The sequence below is a fragment of the Gorilla gorilla genome, chromosome 17 (assembly GCF_029281585.2).
Source record: "Gorilla gorilla gorilla isolate KB3781 chromosome 17, NHGRI_mGorGor1-v2.1_pri, whole genome shotgun sequence".
NCBI classification, from domain to species: domain Eukaryota; kingdom Metazoa; phylum Chordata; class Mammalia; order Primates; family Hominidae; genus Gorilla; species Gorilla gorilla.
The window spans coordinates 76,067,771-76,083,502 of NC_073241.2; the positions used below are offsets into that span (position 1 = coordinate 76,067,771).

A 15,732-nucleotide genomic window follows, 5' to 3' on the forward strand; every position below is an offset into this window, starting at 1 on the left:
TACTCCAACCCATGGACAAACACCAACTCCCTAACTCCAGACCTCTGTCAGTAAAATGGTTGTTCACCTAGGGAGACAGGTGAGCACTATTCCTTGACAGATGGTTAGAAGTCTCATTCAGACAGAACGTTCTTAGTTATGCCTCCAATACCACTGAAGGATTTGTGCAGCTCCTACTGCTCATCCTGTCTCTGCAGGTCAGCAGTCGTTTTACAGAAAGACACGCAGAGTTAGGGAACTGGTCTCAGGTCATGGGACAAGAATGGGTGAGTTCACCAGCTATGTATTCTCGCACACATGTGGCACAGTTAGCTCAGAACCAGATATTTCCATTCTAGCAATTATGCTTATATCAAAGAAAGTACAGACTTTTCACCATAAGCCAGAACTTGATAAAAACTTTCATCTTGATAAGTTGAAAAAAACCCAAACCTCTCAATTAAGTTACTGAGACATTTAAACTTTTCTTATGAATTATCTGCTAATCACGTAGGTTCTTTCTACCCACAAAGACAGTCTCACATACCATATTTGTTAAATCACATTTTCACAGAAAAGTATGTTATTATCTGTAATGTATTTAATTAAAAATGAATGACAGTTGATAATGGAAAAGCAACAGAAACTTATCAACTAAATCACTCCCCATTTTTCTGAAAGATGAGAGAAACCTTGGTCACTGCACTCAGGTTTAGTGTCAATCGCAGAGGAATAATTGATAATGGCATAAATCCTCTATTTTTTCCCCTTTCTTCTTACTCCATTCATTACATTGTTTGTCAGAACTTCAAATGTAATCAGAACAAAACTGAAATGCAGTGAGTAGACTGTTAGATACAAAGAAACTCTAAGTTCACCTGTGCGTTTCAATTACTCCAAATGCCCTCAGTTCCCCTACTTAGTGTGGATGGATGCAGGCAGTTGATGGATGAGTATACATTCTAGGTAATCAAGGCAATGTTAAAATTCTTCCCCACAAAGAAATGGAAGGTAACAATTTGTTTACTTTCTGAGCAACTAACCTGTGACCATCCCCAAACCACCAAGGCCATTAACCAATGATGCAGCCTCTCTAACCTCACCTCCACCTAGGGTTCCACCTACAGATACTCTAAGAACAATTCTGAAAAACTGTCCATATAAATTCATTTGTGACTTTTTGTTTTGTAACAAACATCATATTTTAAAATGATTTTAGATGAATGTTTCCTTTATTCTACACAGGAAAAATATACTATGAAATAGCTGATAAGATGGTATAAACTTTAGCACATTCCTTCAGGAAAGAATAAAAATCATTTGGGGGAAAACTATATATAATCAAAAGACTGAGTCAACAAGCTGAATTCCAAACGTATAGTTCTAGGGGCCAAGATTAATGATAATGTTGCACGAGTCTCACTGCTTTACTCTCTGCTGCTGTTCTACACATACTTTCTATTTTTGTACACGGTTGGCTGGATACTTTCATAGCTTCTTTCTTCGGTCTCATTGGACACCAAGAACCATCTTCTTGGAATTTGATCTCATCTACATCAGAACAGTCATTGAGAATTTCCATAAAAAGCCTAAAAAACAATTAAGAAGTACATACATGTGATCAACAGCTTTGCCTAAAGGTGAAATAAGAAAGTAATACACATTACCTTGAAAACATAAGTAATGCTAGCTGACCCCCTTTTCTTTTGGTATTGCAATACTTTATACTTTACAACAATTATTACACTCCCTTTGTCCTATGTTTTAAATCTGTAACAGGCAACATAATAGTTAAGTAACTTACTGAGCATCACCTGTGTAACTCAATGAGTATAAATGGCTAGAGAGTAGTAGATACCTGGAGCCTCCCAGCTGAGGCTGGCAGTAAGAACAACCTCTAACACAGCACAAAAAACAAACATCAGCAGACAAAGGTTACTATACAGTAAAATAATTTATAAACTTTAACTTCGAGAAAAAAGGATAATGGGGTAGGGGAAGGAGGGAAGAAAAGGGAAATAAAAGAAGTCTCAATAAATTTAAAATAAGCAAAGTGTATTTGAATTAAGTTCAAATTAAGTCCGTACCAGAAAAATCTGAAAACTTGGAAACTAAACAAATACTTGGAAACTAAACAAAAGAAACATGAGTCAAAGATAAAAATAAGATTTTAAACTGAATGAAAATAAAAATGTAATAAAATTTGTGGACTGTATTATTTAAATACTGAAGTAGTATTTAAAGGAAAATTTATAGCATTAATCTTCCCTAATTAGAAAATAAAGTCTCAAATCAGTAACTTTATGAAACTAGAAAAAAAGCAAATTATAGTAAAAGCAAGAAAAGAGAAATAACAAAGAACAAAACAAACAAATAGAAAAAAAGAAAAACAGAAAAATCAGCTTCTAGTCAAACTTATTTACACTCACTCCAAAAGAAACAGATAACCTAAGAAGCCCTATGTCTATTAAATAAGTTGGATCTGTAGTTAAAAACTGTACCACAAAGAAAATCCTAGGCCCAATGTCTTCTCTAGGGAATTCTACCAAATATTTGAGGAGAAATAATACCACTACTTCCAACTCATTGTACAAGGTCAGCATTACTCTGATAATAAAACCAGGCAGGCATTGCAACAAAACTAAATACCCAACATTCCCCATGAACTTTGCAAAACAAATCCAACAACAAATATACACAGGATAACAAATCATGACCAAATGGGGTTCATTCCCACAATACAAGATTAGTTTAATATCCAAAAGTCAATCAACATAATTCACCGTATTACCAGACTAGTCAATGCAAGGCGGCGGGAAAACATAAGGCATCCACGTTAGAAAGAAGAAGTAAAACTGTCTCTATTTAAAAAACATTACTGACTACATAGAAAATCCTATGTAATCTATAATAAAGCTACTAGAACTACTAAGGGATGGGAATAACATATGTTGATATGACAGCAATATACAAAGGTCAACTATATTTCTATATATTAGCCATAATCACAAAAATTTTTTAAATACCACAGAGATATGAAATATTTAGGAATAAACTTGACAAGAGATGTACAAGACACATTGAAAACTACAAAACACTGTTGAAACAAATAAACAGAAAGATACATCCTGTTCATAAATCAGAAGACTCAATATTGTTATGTCACCACAGATTTATCTACAGAGTCAATGAAAAACAAGTCAAAATCCCAGCAGGTTTTTTCCCCTAATCGACAAGCTGATTCCAAAATCTGTATGAAAATGCAAAGAATCTACAATAGCCAAGATAATTTTGAAAAAGAACAAAGTTGGAAGAGTCACACTACCTGACTTCCAGCGAATGCAGTATTGACATAACTACAGACAAATAAATCAATAGAACAGTTCAGAGATCACACATATAGTCAATTAATTTTTGTAAAAGGTGCAAAAGCAATTCAATGAGGAAAAACAAATCTTAACAAATGATGGTGCAGCAATCACATGGCCATATACCAAACAAAAACAAAAACCCTGTTCTTTATCTTACACCATACATAAAAATTAACTTGATAGAAATAATAAACCTAAGTATAAAAGTAAATTATAAAACTTCTACAGGAAGCTCAGAAAAAATATTTGTGACCTTGAGTTAGGGAAAATGTCTTAAAATAATACCAAAAGCACAATCTTTCATAAAAGAAAAACTTGGTAAACCAGCCTTCATTCAAAGTAGACACTTCTGCTATTTGACATACACTGTTAAAAGACTGAAAAGATAAAATGATAGAAAACATTTAAAAATCATATACCTGGTAAGATGTTTGTATCCAGAATACATAAGAACCACCAACATTCAATGACATGAAAACAAAACCCAATTAAAAAGTGGGCAAAAGACCGGGCACGGTGGCTCATGCCTGTAATCCCAGCACTTTGGGATGCTGAGGCGGGTGGATCACGAGGTCGGGAGTTCGAGACCAGCCTGACCAACATGGTGAAACCCTGTCTCTACTAAAAATACAAAAATTAGCCAGGCGTGGTGGCGCACACCTGTAGTCCCAGCTACTTGGGAGGCTGAGGCAGGAGAATTGCTTGAACCCAGGAGGTGGAAGGTTGCGCTGAGCTGAGATCATGCCACTGCACTCCAGCCTGGGCGACAGAGCGAAACTCCATCTCAAAACAAACAAACAAACAAACAAACAAACAAACAAAAGTGGGCAAAAGTTTGGTCACTTCACCAAAGAAACGTACAGATGGAGAATAAATACGCAAAAAGATGCTCAAAACAATTAGTAATAAGGAAAATGCAAATTAAACCCACAATGGAGTACCACTATATACCACTAGTATGATCTAAAATTAAAAAGATTAACTGGCCGGATGTGGTGACTCATGCCTGTAATCCCAGCACTTTGGGATGCTGAGGTAGGTGGATCACCTGAGTTCAGGAGTTGGAGACCAGCCTGGCCACTATGGCGAAACCCCATCTCTACTAAAGACACAAAAAATTAGCCAAGCGTGGTGGTGGGGGCCTGTAATCCCAGCTACTGGGGAGGCTGAGGCAGGAGAATCGCTTGAACCTGCGGGGTGGGGGCTGCAGTGAGCCAAGATGGTGCCATTGCACTCCAGCCTGGGCAACAGAGCAAGCCTCTGTCTCCAAAAAAAAAAAAAAAAAAGATAAGCCATACCAAATGTTAATGAGAATAAGGAGCAATCAAAACTCTCCATATACTGCTGGTGGAAATATAATATAAAATAGTACAACCGCTTTGGAAAACAGTTTGACAGTTTCTTGCAGTTAAGCACACACCTGGCATGTGACCAGGCATTCTACTCCTAAGTATTTACCCAAGATAAATGAAAACAGTCCACACAAAGACTTGGGCATGAATGTTCACAGTAGCTGTATTTCCAACAGCCCCAAAACAGAAAAAACCCATCAATGCATGAAATGACAAACTGTGGGTTAGAATGCAACTCAGCAATAAAAATGAACTATTGGTATATGCAACATAAATGTATCTCAAACAAGTATGTTGAGTAAAAGAAGTTAGATAAAGGAAGCACATAGTTTATGATTCCATTCACATAAAAGTCTAGAAAATCCAAACTAATCTATAGAAACAGAAAGCATATCAGTGTTTGCTTGAGGATTGAGAGGGAGAGATTGAAAACATACATGAGAAAACTTTAGGTGTGATGGGTGTGTTCATTATCTTGACTGGGATAATGATTTCATAGGTATATAATAAGTCAAAATTTATCAAATTGTACATTTTACATGAGTAGTTCTTATGCCAAAAATGCCTACTTCATAAGAGGTTTATTTTTCTCAATTATACTGAAAATTCAGCATAATGTAAATCAAAACCCAAAAATGTTCTGTGTAATTTGAGAATGCTTTTATTCAAGTGAACATGGCAGAATGTATTGTGACACTAGTCAAAAAAATTCTGAAAAGAAATGGTCTAAGAAATACTACCACATAATAGAAATCTAATAATTAAAATAGTTTTGTATTGGCCCAGTAATACTTTGATCAATGGAACAAATAGCAGTTCAGAAGTTAACACTAGTATTTACAAGAAATGTATTAGATAATGTAAGTAGTATCTCAGATCTGTGGGAGAGATTATTCAAGTAAATGTGGTTGAGAATAATCTGGGTGCTAGGGTGAGGTGATCCCTACCTTAATGGGATCACCTATTCCCTACTGTAAAGTTCCTTCCTCATCCCCAATTTTCCTCCCACAGTGTCATTCCTTACCTTCACAGCACTTTACACTTAATATACTTTTTTTTTTAACCATCTCCCATACTAGAAGTGCCCTGCTCACCATTTTTAGACCTAGTATCTGACACATGATAGGTATTTAGTAAGTACTGTGTTGAATGAATTCATGAAGCAATGTATGATGGAACAACTGCACAACTGGAAAAAGGAATCACAAATGTGCCTGATGAAAACAAGCAAGTGCTCATATAAAATCTCTACAACTTTCTAAACACTTTCAAGGAAGACATTCAAAAAGGAAAAGACAAGACTTGATAAAAAAAAATGTAAACCTTCTGAATGGAGAACAAAGGTCACAATAAATACAAATAAAAGGCAAACTGGGAAAATACATTTGGCACATGTGGACAGAGAAATTAATATCCTCAATCTATAATGACTATGTACAGGCCAGTAAGAAAAAGATGAGCAAGCCCATAGCAAAATCTTTTTTAAAAAAGGAATATTAAGAGGCAATTTGTAAAAGATATTATAATGACCAATATATGGAATTAAAGAAGTATCTGATAACTCCTATAATACAAAAATTAAAAATCAAAATAGCTATCTTTTCAATTAGGAAATTAGTAGACATTTTTATTTGTTGTTCCATTTTGTTTTGTTTACTTTTGAAACAGAGTCTTTCTCTGTCACCCAGGTTGGAGTGCAATGGCACGACCATTGCTCACTGCGGCCTCAAACTCCTGGTCTCAGACAATCATCCTGCCTTGGCCTTCCAAAGTGCTGGGATGACAGGTGTGAGCCACCACACCCAAGAGTAGACATTTTTAAAGTAAGTTCTAATACGTAAGGCTGCTAAGAGGGCTGAGAAGTGGACGATGTTATGCCTGTTGGCATGAGAGTGAAATGATTTACTAGAAGGGAAAAATAGCTTACTCCTCCTGGGAGGCATCTTAATAATAAATAGTAAAAGTCTTACATTCCCTTTGAGTATTTCTATTTCTAAGAACTTGAAGAAAACTCCACAGACATACACAAAATGCCACCTTCAAAAATGCTAACATCACAGGGCAATTTTATATTGAAAAAGTAGAAACAAATATGGAATATCAAGAATTTAGTAAACACATCACAAAATATTAATGTGCAAAGGGGCATGACATATGTAACTCTCAAATGGTTCAAAAGAATTCTAAAAATGGTAATAATCATCTCTCTCTACATTCACAAATGCACACACCAAAAATGTGCATATGCACACATATTAAGGGAGAAAGTGATAAAACAACTGTGATGGAATGTTAACAACTGAAGCATCTGGGTCATAGTTACATGGGAGGTTCTTTGTGCTACTGTTCCAACTCCTCTGTAGGTTTAAAATTTTTTCAAAATAAGCTAAAAATAAAAATTCAGCAAAGGAAAAGTTCAGAAAGGAACATTAAAGTCCCATTCACTCTTCATTCCCCATTCCTCTCCACGGATAATACTCTTGTAAAACTTTTGTTTATTTTAGAGATACAACTCACTCTGTTGCCCAAGCTCACCTTGAACTCCTGGGCTCAAGTGATCCTCCCACCTCGCTTTCCTGTGTAGCTAGGACTACAGGCATGTACCACAGTGCCTGGCTTAAAACATTTTCAAGTTGTACAAGTATCTTTAAAAATCTAGGATACTTTTCACTATATATTGAGTAAAAATCATATGTATATATTAATATAAATCATTACATAAAGTATCATTTCAGTCTTTTTTAATGTCAATAACAAAGTCATCACCATAGGATGGTACTGCTAATTTTATTTTTATCTTTTCAGTAACTGTATTTTCTTAATCTTACATGGTACATGGATGACGTGCAATTTTTTAAAAAGTATTATTTGAAACAAGATACTAAAAATTAGTTCATGTCATTTTCCAAATTCTGACATGCAATATAATACGAGAGATGATGCTTAAAGTTTGGACTCCAGAGTCAGAAATACCTGGGCATGAATTCCAGTTTTGAACTTAAGAGCTATGTCTGTATCTACCCTATCACTTCCTCTGGTTTTTGCATAGACCCTAATTGCTACTTCAAGAAATTCTAGGTAAGCAAAATGACATCACAAAGCAAACTTTTCCCTCTTTCCTGTGGGCTTTATAAAATATAATCTTGGAAAGCAAAAACATTGCCCTCAACGCAAATCATATTATAGAGATAAAAATGCCACTAACCACAGTTTAAAAAATAAGATTGAGTATAATTAGGTATAAGACGGAAAACATACAAACATCTGGATTTATGCTAGAGTAGAATTTATTTAGAATTTAGTTCAGTAAGTTGTAGTGAACAAAGGCATTGCCAACAGCTGTTGTACTAGTCCATATCAGCTGTTAAAAGGGATATACTTACCCATCTAATATTAGACTTTCATAGGCAGCTTTTTTGTCACACACAGGACAAATCCAGGTGGGCTTCTTCTCATTCATTTGTAGATAAAGGGCAGCATCAAAACACTGCAGATGTGTACAAGTCACTGCACGGCATGGGATTGTCAGCCTCATTTTTCCTAACTACAGGACAGGAAACACAAGGAAAACTATTTCAGAAAGGAGAATGAGCTCAGAGGGAACATGGTCAGTTGTAAAAGTCGGAAGATGTCATACAAGAAGATGATAAAAATGAAATAGAAATCCAAATCAGAATGTATTCCCAAGAAGATTACAATATATTTTTATTCATTGACTGCCCTATGATTTTTGAAAAACCATTTCACTTTTTCAAAACAGGTTAACATGTAAATCCAGATTCATATACATTGAAAGTATGACTCCTTCTTACCTGGTCCCCAGTTTCCCTATTTAGAGAACCACTGTTATCCATCTCTTGCATGTCCTTTCACAGATGTTCTAAGCATAAACCAAGTGTGTATTTAAAGAAATATTTTCCCAGGAATGACAGTATACAATACACACTGTTTTCCAACTCACTTCTGTCATATAACTTGGTGACTACTGCACACAAATTGGTATATAAAAAGCTACCATTATATGAAGGTATCATAATTTATTTAATCAGTACACTAATGACTGACATTTAAATTGTTCCCAATCTTTTATCACTACAAACAATGCTGTAATGAATATTTCTAAGATTTTTATATTTATAATATTTATAATTCCTAGAAGTATAACTTTTGGGTGGAAAGAAAAGTACATTTGTAATTTTTGTCACATTAACACACTATCTTCCACAAAAAGTACCTATTGGGTTATGCATACATGTGTATTAACATGCTTTGTTCCACTCAACCTTTTCAATATAATGTTATTAAATTCTTCGGTCTCTGCCAGTCTGGAAGGTGACAAATATCCCATTACAGTTGTGAACTACATTCCTCTTATTTTAAGTGGTAGTTGAGCCTCTTCTTTTACTTCTAAGAGTCACTTGTGTTTCTAAGAACTTTCTACCTATAACCTTTTCTCATTTCCCATTTGGTTATTAACCTTTTGTTATCTATTTATAGGCACTCTTTATATAAGAAATCATGTGTGTAATATGAACTGCAAATATATTTTTCATTTATGTTATTTATAGGCACTCTTTATATAAGAAATCGTGTGTAATATGAACTGTAAATATATTTTTCATTTATGAAAATTTGTTTTTATATAATCAACTGTGTCAATTTTTCAACATACTTTTGATTAACTTTAGTGCTGTTAAATTCTTATTCCAACTAGTAGTGGTCCACTGGCACCAAGACGTACACAACACTCAGATTTGATCAGACCAGGTTTTCCTACATAATCCTTCAAACCTCCCCATATATTTCCTTTACAGAAAATATCACTGTTTATAACCAGTCCTGCTATTTTGATTGAAAATTTGTTTCTCCCACTAGATCTTATGCTCTAAAAAGAGGGTCTAGATCTCTGCTCACCACTGAATCCTACTGTCCTAGCACAATACTAACTGACAGTATGTGCTCAGTATTTGTTGACCAGATAGGAGAATGAATGGAGATGGACTGGAAATGGGGAAAAGAACAAACAGGGAACGAAGAAGACGGACCTATTTTTATGCTACAAAGTTTGAAAGAATTCATGGCAAAATTAAAACATTCTTAGCTCTGCCTGGGAGGTAGGCTTTTTAGGATGTTCTTTTTCTTTTGGTTCATCTGTAATTTCTAATTCCTCTAAAATGAACACCTGGTAATGTGGTAATTTAAAAAGAAAATAATTTAGCTGAATCATCAACACAGAAGTAACGTTTATATAGTTCTACCTACGTGCAAGGTACAGTGTTAACTACTTCACATTACTCTCAAAAACACTTTCACAATTACATAACAATTATACTAAAAGGATGGTATTATTACCATCCCCATGTTATAAATAAGGAAACTAAGGCACAAAGAAGCTAAGTAACCTAACGTTACAAAGTTAGAAAATGGCAGAGCAGGTCTGACCCGGGAAGCTCCAGCCCTGCAGAGTCCACTCTCTCACTGCTATACTGCCTCTATCTAAGTGTCTAACCAGAGTTCTAAAAGGGAGCCTCGAAATTACTGTGATTCGATCAAGGTATGTGGCACGATATAACTCATCACTTAGAACAGAAAAAGGTCAGAATAAAACCTGGGGCAGCTTCTCTTCTTATGATACATCTTTCTATATTTTTCCTGCCTTTAAAAACAAATTATTTCTTAAACAGGATCTTACAGTATGCCCAAGGCTTTTATATAAATCTCATAAAATCTTCATAACTCTATGACTACAGAAAAGCTGGTATCTACATTTCTATTTCTGAAATGAAGATGCTGAAGCTACAAGAGGTTAAAACCACACACTCACTGAGACACAGCTGATGGAGCTATATCACAAATCCAAATGGTCCTCACATCCCAGAGACATGCCAGTTTTATAACATTACAAATGGTGTTAGTTTTTTAATTTAATTACCCACCTTTTCCTCTTTTGCTAAGTTTTTGTTCTATTAAAAATGAACGTTGACTAAATACCTATTCAGCACCCAATGAGATAACTGGTTTTTTATATCCTTTCATTTATAAAATGAATAATTTTAATAGATTTTCATATTATCCTTTTCAAAAATCACATGTTATTCTTTTTAAGTAGTACCAACATAAATATTGGCTGGTTATTTAGAAATTTTCCACCAATGTAAGTGAGTTGGCTTTTTTACACAATCACTGTGTGGAAACAACTCAATCACTAAACTCATTATTAAATTACACTATACCTATTCAACAAAATGCCCACAGTGATTAAAATAAGACCAATCTACACATACTAATATACTTAAGATACACTGTTAATTAAAAAACAGCAAGCCATAGGATAGTATATATACTTTCCAATAAACATACATATAATTATATAGAGAATTAAATCTGGAAAAATCTATCATGCTACTAGTAATGTTATTTCTGAATAACAGACCTTGTGAATTTAAAATGATCATTTTTACTTTTTGGTTCTATTTGAATAATCTGTAAGTACTTATTTGTCAATTTTTATAATTTTTTCTTTAAAATAACGTTCTAACTCAGCCTACCATGGTTTTTACAGTTATCAGTTCTCATTTGGTTTCAAAACCCCTTTAGACCTTTAGACTCTTAAAGATTAAGACCTAGGCCAGGCACGGTGGCTCCCAGCACTTTGGGAGGCCGAGGAGGGTGGATCACCTGAGGTCAGGAGTTCGACACCAGCCCAGCCAACATGGTGAAACCCAATCTCTACTAAAAATACAAAAATTAGCTGGGTGTGGTGGTGGGCACCTGTAATCCCAGCTACTCGGGAGACTGAGGCAGGAGAATCGCTTGAACCTGGGAGGCAGAGGTTGCAGTAAGCCGAGATCATACCACTGCACTCCAGCCTGGGCGACAAGAGCAAAACTGTCAAAAAAAAAAAAAAAAAAAGGCCGGGCACAGTGGCTCACACGTGTAATCTCAGCATTTTGGGAAGCCGAGGCGGGGGAATCACGAGGTCAAAAGTTCGAGACCAGCCTGACCAACATGGTGAAACCCCGTCTCTACTAAGAATATAAAAATTAGCCAAGCATGATGGCAGGTGCCTGTAATCCCAACTACTTGGGAGGCTGAGGCAGGAGAATTGCTTAAACCCAGGAGGCGGAAGTTGCAGTGAGCTGAGATCGTGCCACTGCACTTCAGCCTGGATGACAGAGCAAGACTCTATCTCAAAAAGAAAGAAAAAGAAAAAAAAAATTAAGACCTCAAAGACATTTTATGTATGTGGGCTATAGTTATCAATATTTGTATATTAGAAATTAAAACATATTTTTAAAAGACAAGAGTCCACAAGCACACATTCCATTAGCCATCAGAGCAATGACATCATCATCATCTATTGGGTAACCCACGTTAAACATCACTTTATGCTCCTAAGAGAAAAAGAACACAAAATGCCAAAATTGTGTGTCCATATTATTATAAAAAGTTTTAACTTTGTAGTTCTTTTCAAAGAGTGTCAGGGACCTTCAGGTATCCATGGGCCACATTTTGCAAACTGCTGTTTAGGGATTGTTTTTGTCGTTTTCTTCTATGCTGTTTCCATCTCTCCTGTCACAGCTTTAAAATTTCCACAGCACACAGAAACGAGAATATCCAGGACTATAAAAGTTGCTGACCCTAAATTTAATTCTACTCTGGTGGTCTTTTAAGAACTAATGAGCATTTCCTAAGAAGGAATTTGTTACCAGCTAGCAAAATTTTATCAATTGCCTAGTGACTATGGCATGTCACTAAAAAGGACCTGAATGTGCCACCAAAATAAATTCTAATTCTAATTTAATCAGATGATGATGCTTTTTTGAAATTTATTATTTTTATGAATGGTTATCTAAGTAATGCAACACTTTTTTCCTATAAAATGTTAAGCTGGCATTATCCAAATTCTATTCACTGTAGACTAATTACTACCAATCTAAATTAAGAGAGTTTTTAAGTTGAAAAGGCCCAAACTGGTGGTTTCCAACTCTTTTCAGCAGGACTTTTTTTTTTTTTTTTTAAACATACTAGAATCTCAAGAGAGAAAATCAAACCTAGCTTGCTTTCTTTCTTTTTCTCTCCCCCAGTTACCCAGTCCACCTCTGCAGGACAGATTGAAAATCACTAGCTGAAATCACCAAAGTGAAACTCCTATGTAAAATTCAGATATGGTGTTCAGAAATATAATTATGCACACTCAATTAGATCCTCCTCAATAACTACTGTGACATTACCTTCCTTTAGTCCCAAGGACAGAGGTTTTAGAATTTGCTCCCACTTTTCAGACTCACGTCCACTGCAAATCACTTTACGAAAATACTGTGAAATGTAATAAACATTTATTCTATCACCCTACACTATCATTTTCTCTTGTTTTTGCCAAATAACCCAGGGTTCACTTCTTATTTAGTGCCTGGGATTTATTTTTTTCCTTCTCCGTTTCCCATTACTGCACCAGATCCCATGTTATTTCCATTGTTAGCTGGCTGGACTCCATTCTGCTTTCTCCAACTGATAATAGGACTTACTCTTTCTCAAACACTGCTTTCATCATCTAACTTCTGTCATCCATCCACCAAATCTAATCAAAACACCTGTGTCTGGTATTCTAATTAATATATACCACATATTACAGTTCAGCTACCCAACTTTATGTTAACACTACTACTATAGCCCAAAGAGTAGCATTCATTCTTTTCTTAGAAAGTGCTCTGAAAAGATTAACGAACCCCCAGGAAAAGCTCAAAAGACAGTCTCACGAATAGACCTGTTGTCACTTCTGAGCAGAAAGAAAAAAACATTTAAGAAACTTAAAACAAGATTTCAAAAACCTATTTGATCTGTTACTTCATTTCTTCAAGTAACTGAAAAGTTAATTTTCTTAAAAATTGGTAATGTTTGGAAGGAACTGCTCCCTATTCTTACATAGAAGGAATCCTAACCTCTCTGATACACTACTTTCACTATTATTGAAAGTTTGGCTAGGTGAGATGGCTCATGCCTGTAATCCCATTATTTTGGGAGGCCAAGATGGGCAGATCACTTGAGGTCAGAAGTTTGAGATCAGCCTGGGCAACATGGCGAAAGAGCTCTACAAAAGACACCAAAATTAGCCAGGTGTGGTGGCGTGTGGCGGTAGTCCCTGCTACTCAGGAGGCTGAGATGGGAAGATCACTTGAACCCAGGAGGTTGAAGCTGCAGTGAGCTGTGTTCATGCTACTGCATTCCAGCATGGGCAACAGAGAGAGACCCTGTCTCAAAAACAATTTAAAATAAATTAAAAAAAAAAAAAAAGATATGAATGCAAAAAAAAAAAAAATTTAAAAAGCCTGAGAATCTGTTAGTATGTTTGGCCATTGCATTTTGTTTTGGTTGCTCTCATGTAGAATGGCAACCTGTATGAAGAAAAAAAATTTAAAAGATTCTAAGAAAATGGCACTGCACAACTGTAAAACTCCTTAGGTAAGTTGTGTAGAAGACTTTCTTCCTGATACAATAGTTTGACATATAAAACATAATGGTGACATGAGTTTCCTCCCCATATGGTGACTGTATGTGGAATAGAGCTGGCAATTAATGTTTGCTGAATATACTAGGGATACATAATAAAAAATCGTCAATATCCAACTGTTTTTTAACCAACAAAAAGGCAATTTCACTTGTTTCAACCTACTATCAATTTTGATTTTAACATGAGAGCGAAGAAAAATATAATAACCTGAAGACACTGAAAAGAACTCATGCCTGAAGGTTTGCATAGAGCCTGCACTCAGAGGAAGTCATGTGTCCTTCCGCATGCCTCCTAGAACCTCTGCCAACACCCTCAGGGCTTTCAGGTCTTACCCTACTGGAACTGCACACCTCTTCCCTGCGTTTGCTAAGAGCAGGTTCCCAGTATCCAAGCAATCCTGATATCAAAAAATTGTATTTCAATAAAGGCAAATTCATGTTTTTAAGTTAATGAAGATTAAAAGAGTGACACTTCAAAAAAAGATGTGCAAATACCACTTTCCAGAATAAAAGAGATGTACTTGTAATCAGGACATGTATATTTCAGCCCAATCTGGCAGCATGGTATATTGGAAAAAGAACAGGAATATCAGAACACTAGAATCTTTATCCTTGTTCTACCAATAACTGTGTAATTTGGGTTAGCCAACCTCATTCAGTCTCAGTTTCTTCATCTACAAAATGAAGACAACTCCTCCACACAGGTTTGCTAAGACAGTTAAATAAAAGAACATACAGTAGAAACTCAACAAATCATTCTCTTTTCTGACACAATTTCTCCCCATTTAAAAAACTGCACATTTCTCAAAATGGTGGGTAGTCATCAAATGCCCACAGAACTACATTATAAATTCCTGATTCCATGACTTTTTCTCATTAAGTTCTTCTTAACCGGAAAGGGTTCCCCTCCAATTCATTCACTGCTCCTGACCCTCCCATCTCCTCTTGGTAGTAAAACACCCTAACTGTAAGTGAAGTCTGCACCATTTTTATGGGAGTTGGTTTTATTTTTCAAACTCAATTATTAACATTCTAAGCAAGCCTCAATATTTTCTCCCACAATTAGCTCAGTGGCAAGTACACAGGAGGATGTGAGAGTTGCTGACTGATTTCTCCCTCATACTTTCTATGTAGGGAGATATAAAAGAAAAATTATTGTGCAATTTAAAAGAACATTACAAAGACATCCTACACATCCTAACTCACTAAACTAAGACCATCAATTAGCATTTATCAGGCCCTAGTCACTTTATTGCTATTTTTCAGTATCATTTATATTCTGATAAAAGGAGTCAGCTCTTAATATATTTTTATTACTGGCTGTATATTATCTACAACATTAATTACAACAGATTATTCTGAGCCTAAAGCTATCTTCCCTCTTCTTTGTATTCTTTGCATGCCCAAATACTACAAAGAATTGTGACTTAATCATGAAGATTCCTTAATGGGAAAAGACAAAAGTTCAGAATTCTTCACAACATATCATTCATTCCCACACTTACTTTTATAGGAAAGTT

At 35.4% G+C, this 15,732-nt stretch overlaps 1 protein-coding gene across 14 annotated transcripts in view; it reads right to left on the reverse strand.

The window, feature by feature from the left end:
* Nucleotides 1-15,732, reverse strand: part of PIAS2 (protein inhibitor of activated STAT 2) — a 159,421-nt gene that overhangs the window by 70,090 nt on the left and 73,599 nt on the right. For all 14 annotated transcript variants that reach the window (XM_063699200.1, XM_055368779.2, XM_031003696.3 and 11 more), the window contains 2 exons: nt 8,086-8,246; nt 1,435-1,568 (listed from right to left, as the gene is read on the reverse strand). In XM_063699200.1, the coding sequence (XP_063555270.1) occupies nt 1,435-1,568; nt 8,086-8,246 (295 nt within the window). The remainder of the gene's footprint in view (nt 1-1,434; nt 1,569-8,085; nt 8,247-15,732) is intronic.